This window comes from Pelobates fuscus, chromosome 8 (assembly GCF_036172605.1).
Source record: "Pelobates fuscus isolate aPelFus1 chromosome 8, aPelFus1.pri, whole genome shotgun sequence".
Taxonomy (NCBI): domain Eukaryota; kingdom Metazoa; phylum Chordata; class Amphibia; order Anura; family Pelobatidae; genus Pelobates; species Pelobates fuscus.
In genome coordinates this window covers 55,749,128-55,767,471 of record NC_086324.1, presented here as the reverse complement: position 1 = coordinate 55,767,471, position 18,344 = coordinate 55,749,128, and the positions used below count along the sequence as shown (strand labels likewise).

General features: G+C 41.9%; 1 protein-coding gene across 2 annotated transcripts in view; it reads left to right on the top strand.

Moving 5' to 3' along the window:
• The window catches only part of LOC134571530 (caspase-8-like), a 99,722-nt gene extending 82,863 nt beyond the window's left edge, over positions 1 to 16,859 (top strand). For both annotated transcript variants that reach the window (XM_063429858.1, XM_063429859.1), the window contains exons 6-9: positions 4,493 to 4,551; positions 4,667 to 4,796; positions 10,002 to 10,494; positions 15,220 to 16,859. In XM_063429858.1, the coding sequence (XP_063285928.1) occupies positions 4,493 to 4,551; positions 4,667 to 4,796; positions 10,002 to 10,494; positions 15,220 to 15,403 (866 nt within the window). In that variant the 3' untranslated portion in view covers positions 15,404 to 16,859. The remainder of the gene's footprint in view (positions 1 to 4,492; positions 4,552 to 4,666; positions 4,797 to 10,001; positions 10,495 to 15,219) is intronic.
• The last annotated feature ends 1,485 nt before the right edge of the window (positions 16,860 to 18,344 follow it).

Below are 18,344 nucleotides of genomic sequence, written 5' to 3'. Positions count from 1 at the left end.
GATAACTACTGGTGGGTGACCAGTTCAGAACACGGTCCAAATCCGGGAAAACTGTAAAAACGAGAATGTTAAACAAATAAGTAGAGAATGCAGTGCTGAAAATAGTGTGATCAGCTATCTATCAGAGGTTTGATAAGTGTAGAAGAGAATGCATTCTTGGAGGAGGTCATGTCTGAGGACCTCCTCCCAGCAATGGCATATCTAATTGGAATTCAAACAATGCATCTCGATGAGAAAGTTCAGCATCTCCATGAAAAACGTAAAGACACTGAATATCACAATGTGCAGCACTGACCCAGGAAGCACCTCTAGTGGCCATCTGAGTGACTGCCACTAGAGGTGTTCCTAGGCACCAATGTAAACACTGCCATTTCTATGAAAAGGCAGAGTTTACATTAAAATGCCTGCAGGACAGACTAAACAGACCAGAACAACACTTCTGGTGACCCTAGTGTCCCTTTAAATAAACCAATTGTATATTTGCAAAGCACTGTAGAAAATGTAAATGCTACACAATTCTATAAAAATGCTAATTATTATAAGAATTTGTTCTGTCTGGCATTCAGAATATAGAGATTTAGAGAAAGTGTAGTTCACATCACAGGGAAATATATCTGCTATGTAAGTATAACACACAATGGAGTGTGTTTCAAATAAAGAATGGCAATGCCACCTATTATGGATTAAACATTTTAGATAAAATATGCTGATTTCGGTGGCACCATACACCTTTCCAAACAAGGAAGTTTATTCCCCATGTGGCAGTTGCATTCATCGTGCAGGGTTAGTGGAAATTCATTGTATTTCTAAACAGTTAAAAAATAATAATAAATAATAAAAAAGCATGTAATCAAAACCTCACCATAACGTGTGTAGCCCCTAACCAATCCTGCAGGTAATAATATCATAGGGTCAGGAGATTGCCAAAATAATTGTTTTATAATTACCTGTCAAATTCTTGATCCCTCTAGAGATCGCATTCACGCAAAATTTGGTATATATAGTTAGCTCTACGTCAGGGACCAGGCAACCTACATCCAGTGGCGGAACAGGGGTCGCTAAGGTTGCAAGTGACACCAGGCTCTTTGTGTTCTGCCTGCTTTGGGGGGCCAAGGAAATGGCCGTCTGGCCACCTTAGAGCCCCCCAAAGGAGGGCAGCTAGGCGGTAAGGCAGAGTAGACACTGGCTTACCTGGACGGCATGTTCCTACTCTGCCCAAATGAACTGCTTCCAGGGGGCTGTACACAGGCCGCAAGGAAACTCTGATGTTCATGCTATTCCTGCTGTGCTCCCTCGAGCGCTCTGCCAGGATGCCAGGATCTGGCATCACTCCGGCCCCGGCATCACTGAAAGACACGAGAGGGAGCACTGCAGGGAGACCATGATGATTTCAGCATCTCCACACTGGGCCCAAGGTAGTGGGCCCACACCAGGTCCACTAGGCTGGGCTGGGCAATGTGAGCTACAGTAGCTCTTCTGTGTGATCGGACCAGATGGACTAGCCTTCGTTCCCCGCATGCATCAATGATACCGGTTCACCAGCTTCCTTGCACCCATTTTGGTAGGTACTAACTACTGTATAATAGGAACAGCCCACAAGTCTTCCCGTTTTGGAAATTATCTGACCCAGTCGTCTGGCCATCACTATTTGGCCCTTGTCAAAGTAACTCAGATCTTATCACTTGCTCATTTTTCCTGCTTTCAAAGTTTAGGTTTGGTTATAGGACAAAAAACATTATTTTGACATACTACAAAAGGAGGAAGGACCACACTCACTTACTGAAGCAGGACCAGCAAATCCTTAGTATACGATATATCCATAAAGAGGCTTCAGGCACCAGGCCCGGACTGGCCATCGGGCACACCGGGCAAATGCTATCTGAGCGCCGGCCCCACCGATCTCCCTCAAAGATCTCCCTCACCAGCCCACCGGCAGTTACATGCGGTTGCCTTCTGGGAGGGAAGGAGACAAGAGGAGCTCTATCTTGCAGCTCCACTGGGTTCCTCTCACAAAATCTGGAGCATTGCCATGGCAACACTCCGGGTCTCGCAAGAGTGAACTCTAGCCCCATAGGCTAGAGTTCACTCACCACGAGGACCACCAGGGATGGCAGCACAGTCCCCCCTCCCAGGTAAGAAGGGAGGAGGGATACAATCAATGCTTATTCATTTATTTTTAATTAATATATATTGATAATAATCTGTCCCCCACAACACACAAGCCCTCCAAACATATTCACACACCAGCACCCTCACTCGCACACACTGTACCCCTGACACTCACAGCACCCTCACTCACACACACACACTGCACCCCTGACACTCACAGCACCCTCACTCACACACACACTGCACCACTGACACTCACAGAACCTCCCTCACACACACTCACAGCACCCTCACTCACACAATGCACCCATGACACTCACAGCACCCTCACTCACACACACACACTGCACCCCTGACACTCACAGCACCCTCACTTACACACACGCACACTGCACCCCTGACACACACAGCATCCTCACTCACACACGGACTGTACCCCTGACACTCACAGCATCTCACACACACTGCACCCCTGACACTCACAGCACCCTCACAAACACACACAGCACCCTCATTCACAAATACTGCACCTCTGACACTCACAGCATCTCACACACACACACTGCACCCCTGACACTCACATCACCATTACTCACACACACAGTGCACCCCTAACACTCACAGCACCCTTACTCACACACACTGCACCCCTGACACTCACAGCACCCTCACTTACACAGGCGCACTATACCCCTGACACTCACCGCACCCTCACTCACACACACACACACACACTGCACCCCTGACACTCACAGCACCCTCAATCACTCACACTGCACCCCTGACACTCACAGCACCCTCACTCACACACACACACAGCACCCTCACTCACACACACACTGCACCCCTGACACTCACAGCACCCTCACTCACTCACTGCACCCCTGACACTCACAGCATCTCACACACACACACACACACTGCACCCCTGACACTCACAGCACCTTCACTCACACACACAGCACCCTCACTCACATCTCACATGCACACACTGCACCCCTGACACTCACAGCATCTCACACACACTGCAGCCCTGACACTCACAGCATTCTCACTCACACACACAGCTTCCTCACACACACTGCACCCCTCACTCACACACAGCCCACACACACTGCACCCTTCACACACACAGCACACACTGCACCCTTCACACACACAGCACCCTCACACATACTGCACCCCCCCCCCCCACACGCACACACACATATCACCCTCACACACACACATATCACCCTCACACACACACACTGCACCCTCACACACACATACTGCACAATACTCTTTCCTGACATTTTTGTCTCCTGGTATCCCATCTATGGAGACACCAGAGACAAATTTCAAGCAAACACAGTGCAAGCATGTTATTAAAAAATGCCTGGGCCAAATTTTCTTTCCAGTACGGCCCTGTCAGGCAATCATAGGGTTCAAATACAGAGCAGTTTTATTGGATCAAAATGTACCTCAAGGAGGAAGGATCACACTCGATTCATAAAATTTTTATACAATAAAACCGTTCTGGATTTAAACCCTGTAAGTGCCTGAAACCACTTCTTGAATACATTGGCGTAGTTACTGTCAGAAACAAGGTTAATGTAATTGAGATTGCTGCCACATGATACTGGCTAAAAGTCAGAAAATGCTTTGACGCGGTTAGTGATGGTAGATTGTTATGTAGCCCATAATTTCATTTTTTATTTTATTCAAAAACCTAAAGGAATACTATAGACATCAAAACAACTTGAGCTCAATGCAGCAATTTTTGTGTATAGATCATAACACTGTAGTTTCACTGCTCAATTCTATGCCATTTAGGAGTAAAATCACTTTTGTTTTTGTTTATGCAGCCCTAACCCCATTTTCCTATGTCTGTGACTGACGCAGTCAGATGTAACTTACTTTAACCCCTTAAGGACACAGGACATGTGTGACATGTCATTATTCCCTTTTATTCCAGAAGTTTGGTCCTTAAGGGGTTAAAAGAGTTTATATCCTCATCTGTAAATTGAACTTTAATTACACACAGGTGGCTCCTGAAGGGTCCAGAATGTTATTAACAAAGCAGGATATAAGAAATTCTAAATTTAACAGACTGTGCAATAAAGGAAGTGTAAATATTAGATCTCTCTTTACAGGAAGTGTTTAGGAAGGCTGTGTGAGTCACATGCAGGAGGGGGTGACTATTCCTGCATAAACAAAATGTTTTAATTCATACATGGCAGAAAATTGATCAGTGTGACTGCAGGGTTATGGTCTACTCACCCAAACTGCTTTATTTAGCTAAAGTTGTTTTGGTGCCTAAAGTATAATTTTAAGTCTGGCAAGATCTCTATGAACAATACTATGTTTCAAAAATGTTTTCTCTTTATTATATCTATTGTAGAGTCAGAAATGAAACCTACACCTAAAACATCAACATCCCAACAGGATACTTCTCAGACGGTAACTTGCTGCTATAGAACTGTAATTTTCAATGGATTGTGTAAGACTGTCTAAACTGTGTAAGGTATTCTATACTACAATATAAACAGTATGTAACAAATATTTCACTTTGTAGGATATTGGTGTGTATGAACTAAAAAGAAATCCACATGGCAAGTGCTTGATAATAAATAATCACAATTTCAAAGCAGCCCGGTCTCTCAAACTTAACATGGAAGACCGTTTTGGATCACATAAAGATACAGGTACAAAACTAAAAATAAGTGTCTGTAATAAAGTATTGGTGGTTATTATGATCTGCAACTCTTGGTGGTTATTATGATCTGCAACTCTAACTCAAAATAAAATATCAGCTTCTTTCCAAGAGAGCGATCATGTTTAGCTGAGAGATCACTGGGACAGGGACACCAGCTATATTATATTAGAGTTAAAGATTTTATTACTGGCCCTCTGTCAAGATTCCATGTATACCCCTGAGTTTTCTGATTTCTTCAGTATGGTGCAGTACCTTATAGTGCCACTACCTTGCTGTGGTGCTGTTACAGGCTTCTGCACTCTGAAAGAAAAGGCTGAAAAGAAATCTAACTCAGTGACCAGCTGGCCCTACCTTGTAATAATGTTCTCTCTAGGAATTACAGAGGTAGGTAAGGTAGCAAAGACATACAAGGAATCATATACAAATAAGGTCAGAGCTGGGTGCTGATGATGAGCATAAGAGAACATTTCTCACTCACAAAAGTATAAATATTGGACAAACTCAACTCAAGTACAGCATGCCCGATATGTAGAGGTGGTGCAAATGGGACCTAACAGAGCAAGGGAAAGGGAGAGGAGGGAACTAGGATTGAAAAAGTAAACCAATTACAATAGTATATTCTTAGTCGTACTTGGTTTGACTGATATGTTGCAGTATGGGATTAAACTCTTTGGGGGGTTTTCAGTAAAGTCTGAATGGCCTTGTACTGAATCGGCAAAAAACATTCTGCTGTGTACAGGGTTATTCGGTCTGCAAAGCCTGGACATTGTTCACACTATTTAACAATGTCCGTAGTTTGCCAGAACTGGTCTGAGTTTGGTCAGAATTTAAGCCAGGTTTCAGCGGGCCTGAACTATTTTTTTGCAGCATGGATAGGGACGGGGGGTGGGCAGTAAACTGTTCACCATCCATTACAAATCTAATGTCCCCTACCCAAGAGGCATGGAGGGACTTTGTCCACCTCTGTTATTCCCCAGACCCCCAAGATTTTCGTTGTGTATATACTCTATAGCAGCATTTCCCAACTGCTGTTCCGCGGAACACTAGGGTTCCAAGGAAAACTTATTGGGGTTCCGCCAAAAAATTTGAAAATAAAATGGCCGCGGGCGGTGAGGGAGCAGTGATCTCCCTGCTCAGCTCCCTAGCACGCACAGGGGTGATGTTGGAGCCGGAATATGATGTCGCTCCAGCATCACTAAGAGGCGCGCGTGAGGGAGCTGAGCAGGGAGATCACTGCTCCCTCGCCGCCCCAGGGACTTCATGCCATCACTCCTAAAGGTAGGGGGGCTGAGTGGAGTAAAATGTAAAAAAAAAAAAAAAAGAAAATTGTATGTGTGTCTGTTATGGAGTTTGTATGTGTTTGTCAGTGAGAGTGAATGTGTGCTTGTCAGTGAGTGTATCTGTTTGTCAGTGAGAATGTATCTGTTTTTGTCAATGAGAGTGTATATGTGTTTGTATGTGTATCTGTAAAAGAGTGTATGTGTTTGTCAGTGAGCGTGTATGTGTGTCTGTCAAAGTGTGTGTATCTGTGTCAAGGTATGTGTATGTGCCTGTGTGTGTGTCTGTGGGTGCAAGTGTGTGTATGTCACTGTGTGTATCTGTGTGTGTGTGTGTGTGTGTGTGTGTGTATTTGTGAGTCAAAATGTGTGTATCTGTGTACCAGTGTGTGTATATATCTGTGTGTCAGATACATATACACACTGACACAGAGATACACACACACCGGCGCATACAAACACAGATATACACACCTTGACACACACCGGCACATACAAACACAGATGCACACACCTTGACACATAGATGCATACATACATACATACATACATACACACACAGATACACACTATGTGTCAAGGTGTGTGTATCTGTGTGCCACTATCTGCCAGTGTGTGTATCTGTGTGTCAGATACATACACACTGGCACAGACAAACACATATACACACCTTGATACACAGACACATACAAACACAGATACACACACTTTGAAATATAGACACACACACCTTGACACACAGATACATACATACACACACACAGATACACACTGTGTGTCAAGGTGTGTGTATCTGTGTCAGTGTGTGTATCTGTGTGTCAGATTCTTTTTTTTTTTTTTTTATAATTCTTTATTTTTGTTGTGCCTTATGAGTTACAAGCAATCCTGTTATGCCACGACAGCAGTCACAGGTATATCAACGTTAACATCGTCATGACAGGTTTAATCTGCACATTTTTTGTGAGTAGGTATGCGTACTAGTACGTGCAATCAACGTTAACAACGAGCTAATTATTAAAAGTTTTGCTTATTAACCCCTTAAGGACACATGACATGTGTGACATGTCATGATTCCCTTTAATTCCAGAAGTTTGGTCCTTAAGGGGTTAAAACGTACATATCATGGAAAAGTTGGTAGAGGAGAGACAAAGGAGAAGAACAAGGTTTGAGCATACAATCTACGTTCAAGGTTATACTAGGTAGATTCGCGTTAATATTGTTATCACTCGCCTTGGTACCGTCATCTCTCGCTTTAGTGTGTGTGTGACAAGTTATCTCTCGCTTTAGTGTGTGTGTGACAGGTTATCTCTCGCTTTAGTGTGTGTGTGACAGGTTATCTCTCGCTTTAGTGTGTGTGTGACACATATTTTAGTTTTAAATCAGGCTTAAACATTTGGCTTTAAACACATTGGAATTATAAGTATGTTAGAACGGTGCTATAATCACGCTATAAACAATTCAAGTAACGTAAATGCATATCATTTAGCTATATCTGCATAGGTGCAGAGTGGCAGTGCGTGGAGTCGTTTAGCTAGTCAGAATTTTTATACCGGCTATCCTAGCTGTCCTAATCATGAGTGACTAAACATAAAACATAATGCTTGAAACGTTGCTTTGCCATTAATCAACTGGGTGAGAAAAAAAATAAATAAATAAAAGATAAAAAATAAATCAAAGATAAATAAACCATCAAGAGCATTGTGCAGTGAGTCCTGCGTTATCAAAGGGGTATTGCCCACTTGTGGCCTGCTTTACATTTCTGCGTCTGGGTACTTCGATGGAATGAGAGTTCAAAGCAGTTCAGACTATGGATACCCCTGTGGGGCAGTGTTATAGGACTTTCAGCCTATACCCATTGATGGTAAGTCCTGTGCTCTGTGTCCGCTGGGCTCATCTTTGCTTCCACAGGGCCATGTCTCCGCTTCGGGGTTCTGTTTCGGCGGTGTCCCCCATGTGGTGCGGTCGTGCGTTCGCTTGCGGTGTTGTCTGGTATAGGGAGATGCTTGTCGTGTTGCGCTTGTCGCCGGCGTTTCGGTCAGGTTGGGCCTGTGTGGGCGTCGTTTGGTTCGGTGCCCCCTTGTGCCGTGTGTGCTGTTGGGTTCGTGCGCACGGAGGGTTTGGTGCCACTTCCCGCCTCAAGGCCCGGCGGAGTCTGTGGTGCCGGACGGCCATCTTGGAGGCACGGGGTATCTGCACATCGTGGCTGCGCCTCGCTGCAGGACGTATCCATGAGGCCACTATTGATGTAGCTTGGCGGTGAGTCACTCCCCGGTTGTGTAAAGCCTCCCTGAGGCCTGTGCAGAGCCAATCAAAGATTTCCAATGAGGACCTGTGTGTCCTGAGGCTGGTGCTCTGCATTTCAGGCTTAGGCTGTGTGGCCATTGTTGACAGGGTATGTGAATTTGCTGCCCCGCTTTGTTTCACCTTCATCTTGTTTGCGTTAGAGGTGGGAATGGGTTTTGCAGGCTGCTGCTGATTGCCTCGAGTTCGACTGTCGCTAGTGTCCGCCATTTTGGAGGCCCTCACCCCCAGCCTGCTGGTTTCGGCTGTCGGCTCTGACTGCAGGCGTGCAGCAGGGCCAGCTCCATGTGGCGGGGACCGGGATGTCCCCCCCGGTCCGTAGGGGGAGGGAGGGTTTGGTGCTTGTCTGTGGTCCGAAGTTGGGAGCTGGGAGCGGCCGCCTTCCCAGCCCGCCTAATCTCGTAGGCCCCAAGTCGCCATCTCGGTTCTCCAGCATTGTGAGAGGCATATCGGGTATCTGCAGGTACGTGCTGGTTTCCCCAGGTTGCTGAAATGCAGTGTGCGGGTCCTGTTGCGTATCACCCTCAGATTTTGGGCCGTGAGTGTACCGATCGGCGGGAGCTCCAGCAGAGCACGTCTTGCTCGCTTGCCTCCTGTGTGTCAGATTCATGCACACTGGCACATACAAACACAAATACACACACCTTGACACACAGATACATACATACATACATACACAAATACACACTTTGTGTCAAGGTGTGTGTAAATGTCAGTGTGTGTATCTGTGTGCCACTATCTACCAGGCACATACAAACACAGACACACACACACACCTTGATACACAGACACATACAAACACAGATACACACTGTGTGTGTATCTGTGTGCCAGTGTGTGAGTGTATCTGTGTGTAAGATATACAACTGGCACATACAAGCACAGATATACACACCTTGACACACACCGGCACATACAATTTTTTTTTTTAAAATGGTGCAATTGAAAAAAAAAAATTCCGGCGGGGGGGGGGGGGCGGGGGGCGGGGGCAGGGCGGTTTCCACGGGAAAAATTAATTGGGAACCCCTGCTCTATACACATTACTTTAGGTGGATTTAAAAATTATTCAACACAACTGTCAGTGTCACACACATCACTGAGACAGGTAGGGATGGAGGTGAGAGGCTATCTAGGCTCCCGTTACCTGTGTACCAATATGATACCATTCAATAGGCAGGTACACAATGCCTATCAAGGGCATGATTTCCCATTTGAAAATACCAGCAGTAAGAGGCATTTTGTAATTCACTTATAAGGATTACATAAGGACAGTATGGCTGTAATTGGCAAGAAAAATACTGAAAAACTGTTCCTTTTTATGGTGGTTGGTTTATTTTACCAAAATATTGGGTTACTTCAGGGGTTGGGGTTCTCCTGTGTAAACTTTAGAAGGTAACATTTACTGGCATCTACTTTGGATACATTTTGCATAAATTAAATAAATAGGTATATATACCCCAATTGCATTGGGGTATATATACCTATTTATTTAATTTATTTTGTGTTTGAGCAGTAAAGTACCCCTTTTATTTATTTTATTTATTGGAAGTCTTTTCTTACATGTTTTAGCTATTGTTTTACAAACCTTTTTGTTCTTTGCACTTTTCTACCTCCAGAAGCGATAAAAAGTGTATTTCACTCACGCAACTATACCACAGAAGAGCACGACAACTTAACTGGGAAAGAAATTTTGTCTGTCATAGAACGATATGCCAAAGAGAACCACAACGAGAAAGATAGTTTTGTTTGCTTCATCCTCTCCCATGGGGACACAGGAATCATATATGGTACAGATGGAGAATCTGTATTACTCAATACAATTCTCAGCCATTTTGATGGCAAGCATTGCAGATCTATGATTGGCAAACCAAAGATTTTCTTCATTCAAGCTTGCCAAGGTTCAGATATACAAAGACCAGTTTATACTGATGATACTGACTCCAGTTCTACTGAATATGCATGTGATCGTGGGGCAGAGTCTCTTCCATATCATTCAGACTTTCTAACTGTTTTCGCCACTGTTGAAAATTATGCTTGTTTAAGGAGTCCCCAAAATGGTTCCATTTATATTCAACACCTATGCACGGCCTTAAAGGATCCCAAGTACTAGTGAGTATTAACAATTGCTAATTATTTCTAAATTATGCATTAAACATCTGGTGAATCAAAGCCAGAATCTACTAACCTTCTTTTTAGATGCCATTTTCCCCAATATATTTTTTTTAAATTTTTTTATTTTTTTTGGCAATCTTCATTTTTATTGAAGCACAACATACATGTATACAGAGAATAAACAAGCATAGCTCTTACAAACGCCAAGTCTAATACCGTACATATAGTAATGCTCACTCACATTTTCCCACCTGTATATCCCCACCTCGTCTCTGTGGTTAACTGAACAACCAAGCGCAACTGCGCAAACTGAACTTTAGAACGTGTTCTATATTTACTTATAAGGGAAGGTAGGGAGGGGGTATCGTGTTTTCTCTTTCCCCTGGAGGGGCTCAATTCCTCCCCCGCCTACGTCCCGCATCTGTGTTTGGCTTGGGGTAATGACCCAAATGCAGTCATAGATGGTGCAAGTACGAGCCCTGGGGTCCAGGCCTCACATTCTGCGGTGACATGTCAGGGGCCATTATCTGTCCGGTCTACGTTAGTGTAGGGTCAATCATGCGCGGTAAGGGGGGGAGGGAGGCTGAGAGAGAAGAAGAAGGGAGGGGAGAGAAAGAGGAAAGAGGAGAAGAGAAAAAAAAAAGGGGGGGGGGGAGGATTTTTTTGTTTTAAATCATAAAGAAGGATATGCCGGGTGTTGAGGTTACAATTCCAAACACACTATTGAATGTTGCATTTGGGAAAAAAAGTACTAATACCTAAAACAATAGACATGTAGTAGAGTGTTGCACAGTGGTATCAGTGGCACCAGAGCTCTTTGGTAGACAAAATATATCCACAAGTGAAGAGCCCCAGGCTGTTCTGGTGAACCAGATAGTTTTGTTGTGGAATACAGGACGAAACAAGAATATGATGTCTCGGCCCTGAGACCTTAATTATAGTCAATTAATGTTGTATTCTTGTTTTGTATTCCACAATAAAACTAACACCATGCTCATAAAAGATCCAGCGCACTCGCTAATACAAGATCCAGCGCACTCGCTCATACAAGATCCAGCACACTTGCTCAATCAAGCTTTTTATTTATTTATTTTGTGACCAGCCGCCACAGAGGTTTTTCTTTTTTTTTTTACTATTTTCACGCTGGCTGCTAGCGTTGCCAGCAGGCAAAAGATTCTGATTTCTTTTTTTAAATTCGGACCCTGATTTGAAGCCTCCATGCTCGGATTTATTTAATTTGGTCCAGATTTCAGCCATCCGGCAGCTCTCGGTCCAACTGAAATCCGGAACAAATTCAGATCTGTTCGGGGCCTGAACTACAAAATCTGGACAATGTCCGAATGTTGCAGTCCGAATGGCCCTGTATGCAGTGGGATAGTTTTGTCCCATTTGGACTTTAGTGAATAACTCCGATACTGTTAGTTTTACATATTCTTTACCATATTGCATATGCTATGGTATGGTGAGTAATTCTCTGGGCTAATATTGCATAATATTACACATTCTTTGGGTTAACAGCATTTTGATTGTTATCTGTTATTTGGATGACATACATACTATTATTCCTTGTTAATAAACACATTCTATTATGGTTATGTACAGTAACTAGACAATTAAATTGCTATGGTCAGGGCCGTCTTTAATGCAAGGCAAAAGGGGCAGCTGCCCCGGGTTCATTTATTCTTGGGGGGCCCAAAGCAGCTGCCCCTTGAGCCCTGCGGGCCCTTTAATTTTTCACCGGACCAGACCCCTTCCCTTTAATTTTTCACCGGACTAGGCTCCTTTCATTATGTTTCCCACGGCCGGGTCCCTATCACAATGATCCCCCGCATCCGGGCCCTTCTTTGAGTGTTTCCCTGCGGGCCGTGGCCGGGCCCCTCTCTATTAGTCTCCCTGCGGGCCGTGGCCAGGCCCATGTGTCTTTGTTCATCCATGGCCTGCTGGGAGGCAGTGAGTTCAGGTCACTTCCTCCCAGCCAGCTAACAGAGAGCCACGTGGGGAGTAGGAGGGAGAGGTGGTGGCACACACAAAGGAGGCATTCTGAGGAAGGCTGACTCCCATCACCTTAGGTCAGCCAGGTCCCACTGGACCCCAGGGAAGCCATACTTCTGCCGCAAAAGTAAGGAAACATAAATTGTTATTTATGTATGTACCTATGTGTATGTGAGATTGTGTGTCTGTGTGTCATAGTGTATGCGCACCTGTTTATCATAGTGTATGTGCACCTGTGTATCTGTGTCATAGTGTATGTGCACCTGTGTATATGTACTGTGTGTCTGTGTACCTGTGTGTCTGAGTGTATACCTGTGTGTATGTGTTTGTGTGTGTACTTGTATTAATGTGTATGTGTACCTATGTGTCAGTATACTTGCTTTAGTGTGTATGTGTATCTATGTGTCAGTTTTTTTTGCTCCTGTGTATGTGTGTGTTTATGAGTGTGTGTGTGCATATCTGTGCATATGGCAGTGCATACATCTCAGCATTTCAATGCCAACACTGCACACAAATACGCCCCTGCATCTGTACCTATGTGTGGCAATACATACACCCCTGCATTCCAATTTCAACACTGCACACATACACTCCTGTCACCCTCCACACAATGGCACACCTTGCACCCTACAAAACTCACATTAATTTCCTGAATCCTGTCACACTCACCCTCTCTCGCTCTGCCACACTCACCCCTCACACTCATCCTCTATCACTCTGCCACACACACCTTTCACCCTGCCACTCTCACCCAATCACATTAACCCCTCCAACTTTGTCACACTCATGCCTCCTAATCATGTCATACACACCCTGTCACATAAATCTCCCCTAATCATGTCACGCTTACCTCCCCTTGCCATGTCACATTTCCTCCTCCAACCATGCCACATTCACCTCAGCCCTGTAACACTCACCCCGGAACCATGTCACACCACCGCGTCAATTTAACCTCCCCCAAGCCTATCACACTCACCTCCCAACTTTGTCTCACCTCTGCCCTAACACACTCACCTTGCACAGTTACCTATTTAGAAGGGCGGGGTCAAGGGGGCCCAAGCACATGCTTGCTCAGGATCCAATCAATATTAAAGACGGCCCTGGCTATGGTTCTATATTCTTTGTTCAACAAGCATGCAGCTGGGTGGTATCATAATTAGTTCTAGCTGGGTTACTGTCAAACTTCTAAGTGATGATATTATGACTTATGTTTTTTTTTGGGGGGGGGTCTTTTTAGTATTAATTCACTGGATCAGAACTTTTTTTAACGCAGGGGACCCAACTGTCTTTGTAGTTTGATCCTCTTAGCTATAGGGTTGGAGTTTCCTATGTTCTATAGGCACAGACTCTTACCATTCTAGAATCATACAGCCCAAGCTTCCTCTTCCTCTTGGTCTCACAGATCAGTGTTATGTAACATTGCATGTAATGTAATTCCATTGTCTGTCTGACACTGATTTGTTATAGGACAGTCTGAAACATCATGGGTCCATACGAATATCCATGCCTACCAACAGTCCCAATATTGGTGGAACAGTCCAAATTTATGGGTGCTGTCTTGTCCTCCCGATTAGTTTTGTTTGTTTTTTTCTCTCCTCTAGTGTCTGGGGACAAAAGAGTACTGTCCTCGTGCAGCACAGCATGATCGCCTTATTAGATGAGTTCATGCTGTGCACAGGCACTAGAAGTTCAGCAGCTGTCTCTGCAAGGTCCTGCAGGGAGGGGCCCTTGCCCTGCCAGACAGGCCACTTCAGTGGGTTGGTCTACCCCTTTTCTGGGTAGGCCGGTCCCTATTCTGGACAGACTCGCCAGTAAGTGAATATTGTGGATATTGCCAGGAACACAAATCATCTCAATTTTCGTATTATGACAACTAAGACCAGTATAAAGATTAATGAATTAGCCTTTATTTAAGGGATGAACTTGGTCCTTAATTACTCACCTGCACCTCCTATCCAGATGGTCCAATCCACCACTGCAACTTCTCACTCATTCAGATTTATATACATTTCAGCACTTTCAAAAAAAGTGCAAAGTATAAAAGGTGCTTAGAACCTCTATTTAAAACTGTTAAATTGTGTGCAAATGTAACAATCTGCTATCCACTCTTAAGTGCTTACTTAAAACACCTTATAAAACCAATAATCTTAAAATGCAGTGTAGTGCTTCAATAAATATTCCATTAAGGAATAAGTAAAACTGTTTTATTAAAGTGCTACACTACATTTAAAGTTAATTTCAGAATTTTCATCTAGGTTCTTATCTAAATGTTCAATATTCATTTTAAATGGCTGCTTTTCAAATGCTTTGCAATATGTATATCTGTAAGCACACACTCGGAATAGTTACAACAAATTATAGTTTTTGAGAGTTTAATGGACAGTGGAACATATTAATTTCGATAGAAAGCAGAGAGAATGCTAGATAAGGCTATGTTAGATGTATTATTTGTATTATACTTTTAAATTTACGCTTTTCTTAATAGGTGAAAAGTTTGTAGACTAAAAGAAGATTTTCATGTTAATCGTATATAATTGTACACCAGATTTTAAATGGCAACTTTCTGATTAAGCTTAAACTATGTAAATATAGCTATATTTAATAAACATATAGGCTAGTTTAATTTATTCTTTCACCATTTACATATGTCTTTTTCTAATGAAAAGCTTTTCAGTTTTTATTTTATATAATTAACAGCTATTTATTTATGTATTTTTGTTTTCTTTCAAGTGATACAGATTTGATTACAATCCTTACTTATCTGAATGACAAAGTATCAGGTAAAGATTTCAAACTCCTGAAAGAGAATGTCAAACAAATGCCATCATTTAAATCAGAACTTCGCAAACAGCTGATTTTACCTGCTCCAGCACAGACAACAGAGCCATTGGAGCAGGCCCAAGGAGAATCATGAGAAATCAACAGCAAAAATAAATACGAGAAAGGCTCAACATGATGAACGCATGTCTCTTTTTCATCTATGCAAATTTTGCAGTTGTTTATGAAAATATCCATTACTTAAAATATTTTTTTTTTTTTTGTAATTCCTTATCTCTACAAAGAAAATATGGTGTTTTAGGAAAAACATTTTAAAATTTAAAAGGAATATGACACATTCCAGGATTTCTGACTTTTAATAGTATGTTGACTAATCACCCACATTTAACAAATATGTGTTTTGTTAGGTCTGAAAAATAACATTAACTATGGCATCTACTATATCTGAGAACTGTGAACTCTTACAACAGTGAAATATCAAAGTGTAAGAATATCCACCAGAAATGACTATTCCGTGTCAGCTATTAGAATATAAGAATCATGGCAATGATGTTCCCTGGTGTCAGTGTCCTCTTTCACCAGGATAATGCACCCTGCCGCACTGCACAAAATTGTTAAGGAATGGTTTGAGGAGCACGACAAAGAATTCAAGTTCTTGCCTTGGCCTCCAAATTCCCCAGATCTTAATCTGAATGAGCATCTGTGGGATATGCTGAAACAACAAATCTGATCCATGGAGGCACTACCTCACAACTTGCAGGCCTTCAATGATACGCTGCTAATGTTTTGTGCCAGGTAACACAGGCCATGTACAGAGGTCTTGTGAAGTCCATGCCTTGATACATCAGAGCTGTTTCGGAAGCATGAGGGGGACCTACTCGATATTAGAAAGTTGGTTTTAATGTTGTGGCTGATCAGTGTATATCTTACTGATCCAATACATTCCTGACACGGACATTCTGTTGTGCTCATACTAATTTATAATGATCTAAATTACCCTATGAAGATGACTCTCTCTAGCAAACTATAATACAATTCTAACATGCTGAGGGAAGTGGGCATCTACAACAAATACAAAGTACCACCAGTATTGGCATTCTCAATTACAAAAAGAGAAACTGGCTGATTTTAATTTTTTGAAAGTTCAACAATCTCTGCAAATCTCATAGATTTCTCCCACTAAACACGGAAGATAACAGAACAAAACAGCCAGATTGGAAAATAGCTTTGTTTAATAATGTTTCCATTTCAGCTGGTCTTAAAATTTCAAATCCCTTTCAATTGCCCACAATTACTAATTTGGTGAATATATCCCTGTGTGTCCATAAAGCATACAGTGTTGAGCAATACGGGTTGAGCAATATTTCTACCCTAACCTTTTTCTTAAATTGGTTTTAAAGCATTGGAAACAAAGATTCTGTGATTTTTGGTCCTTGCATTTGTCAAATTATGCTGCTGAGTCCTGCATGTGCCTTTTGTTGACCCTACATTGTTCAATATACAAAATATAATATTATAATTCGCCTGAATATACTCACAGTTACTGAGAGTGTGAATACCAAAACAGAAACGTGGCACATATATATATATATATATATATATATATATATATATATATATATATATATATATATATATTAAAGGAGCACTATAGTGTCAGGATCACAAACCTCTATTCCTGACCCTATAATGTTAAAACCACCATCTAGCCCTTTGATGATATTTAATTACATGTCAATAAAAGTGTAATGAAGACTTAAGAATGAGTAAAAAACATTTTGTTTCATTTGGATTTAGCACCTAATTTTAGCAAACATTCAATTAAACATGTATATTGCCTTATGAGTCTTTACTATACCACTTTTTAAATTACTGAATGTGAATATCTTGGTTGTCATTCTACAGTGCATCATGACAATAAAGGGAAAAAAAGAATTTAAAACTAAAAAGCATTTTGTGTGATCTATTAATTAGCTTGAAAATAAAGCTAGGTAGGAGAGAGTATATGAGATTAGGCATTTAACCCCTTCAGGACCGGCCTGTTTTTGCGATGTTTGTACGTTAAGGACCAGAGCAGTTTTAACACTTTTGTGGTGTTTGTGTTTAGCTGTAATTTTCCGCTCTCTCATTTACGGTTCCCATACAAGTTATATACTGTTTTTTTCACGACAAGAAGGGCTTTCTTTACATACCAGTATATATATTATGTCATATATTGTATTTAAAAAAAATAATAAAATATGGTGAAAAATAAAAAAAAAAACATGTTTTTGGACTTTTACTTGAAAAATCTTTTACTTATCTACAAAAGCTAATGAAAAAAACTGCTAAATAGATTCAAAATTTTGTCCCGAGTTTAAAAACACCCAGTGTTTACATGCTTTATTGCTTTTTTTTGCAAGTTATAGGCCTATAAATACAAGTAGGAAATTGCTGTTTCAATATATATATATTTTAAATGTATCAATAGTGACATTGTTACACCGTTATCTGTCATAAATCCCCGAAACACACCTAACATGTACATATTTTTTAAAGTAGACAACCCAGGGTATTCAAAATGGGGTATGTCCAGTTTTTTTTAGTAGCCACCTAGTCACAAACACTGGCCAAAGTTAGCATTTATATTTGTTTGTGTGTTAAAAATGCAAAAAACGCTAACTTTGGCCGGTGTTTGTGACTAAGTGGCTACTAAAAAAAGCTGAACATACCCCATTTGCAATACCTTGGGTTGTCTTCTTTCGCAAATGGTATGCCATCATGGGGCTAATTCTCATTCCTTGGCTACCATACGCTCTCAAAGGCAACCTAACCAATCTGACAAATTTCAATAAAAAAAAAAAAAGTAAAATCAAGCCTTATATTTGACCCTGTAACTTTCACAAACACTATAAAACCTCTACATGTGGGGTACTGTTATACTCAGGAGACTTCGCTGAACACAAATATTAGTGTATCAGAACAGTAAAATATATCACAGCAATTATATCCTCAGTGAAAGAGCTGTTTGTGTGTGAAAAATGCAAAAAACTTCACTTTCACTGACAATATCATCGCTGTGATATGTTTTACTGTTT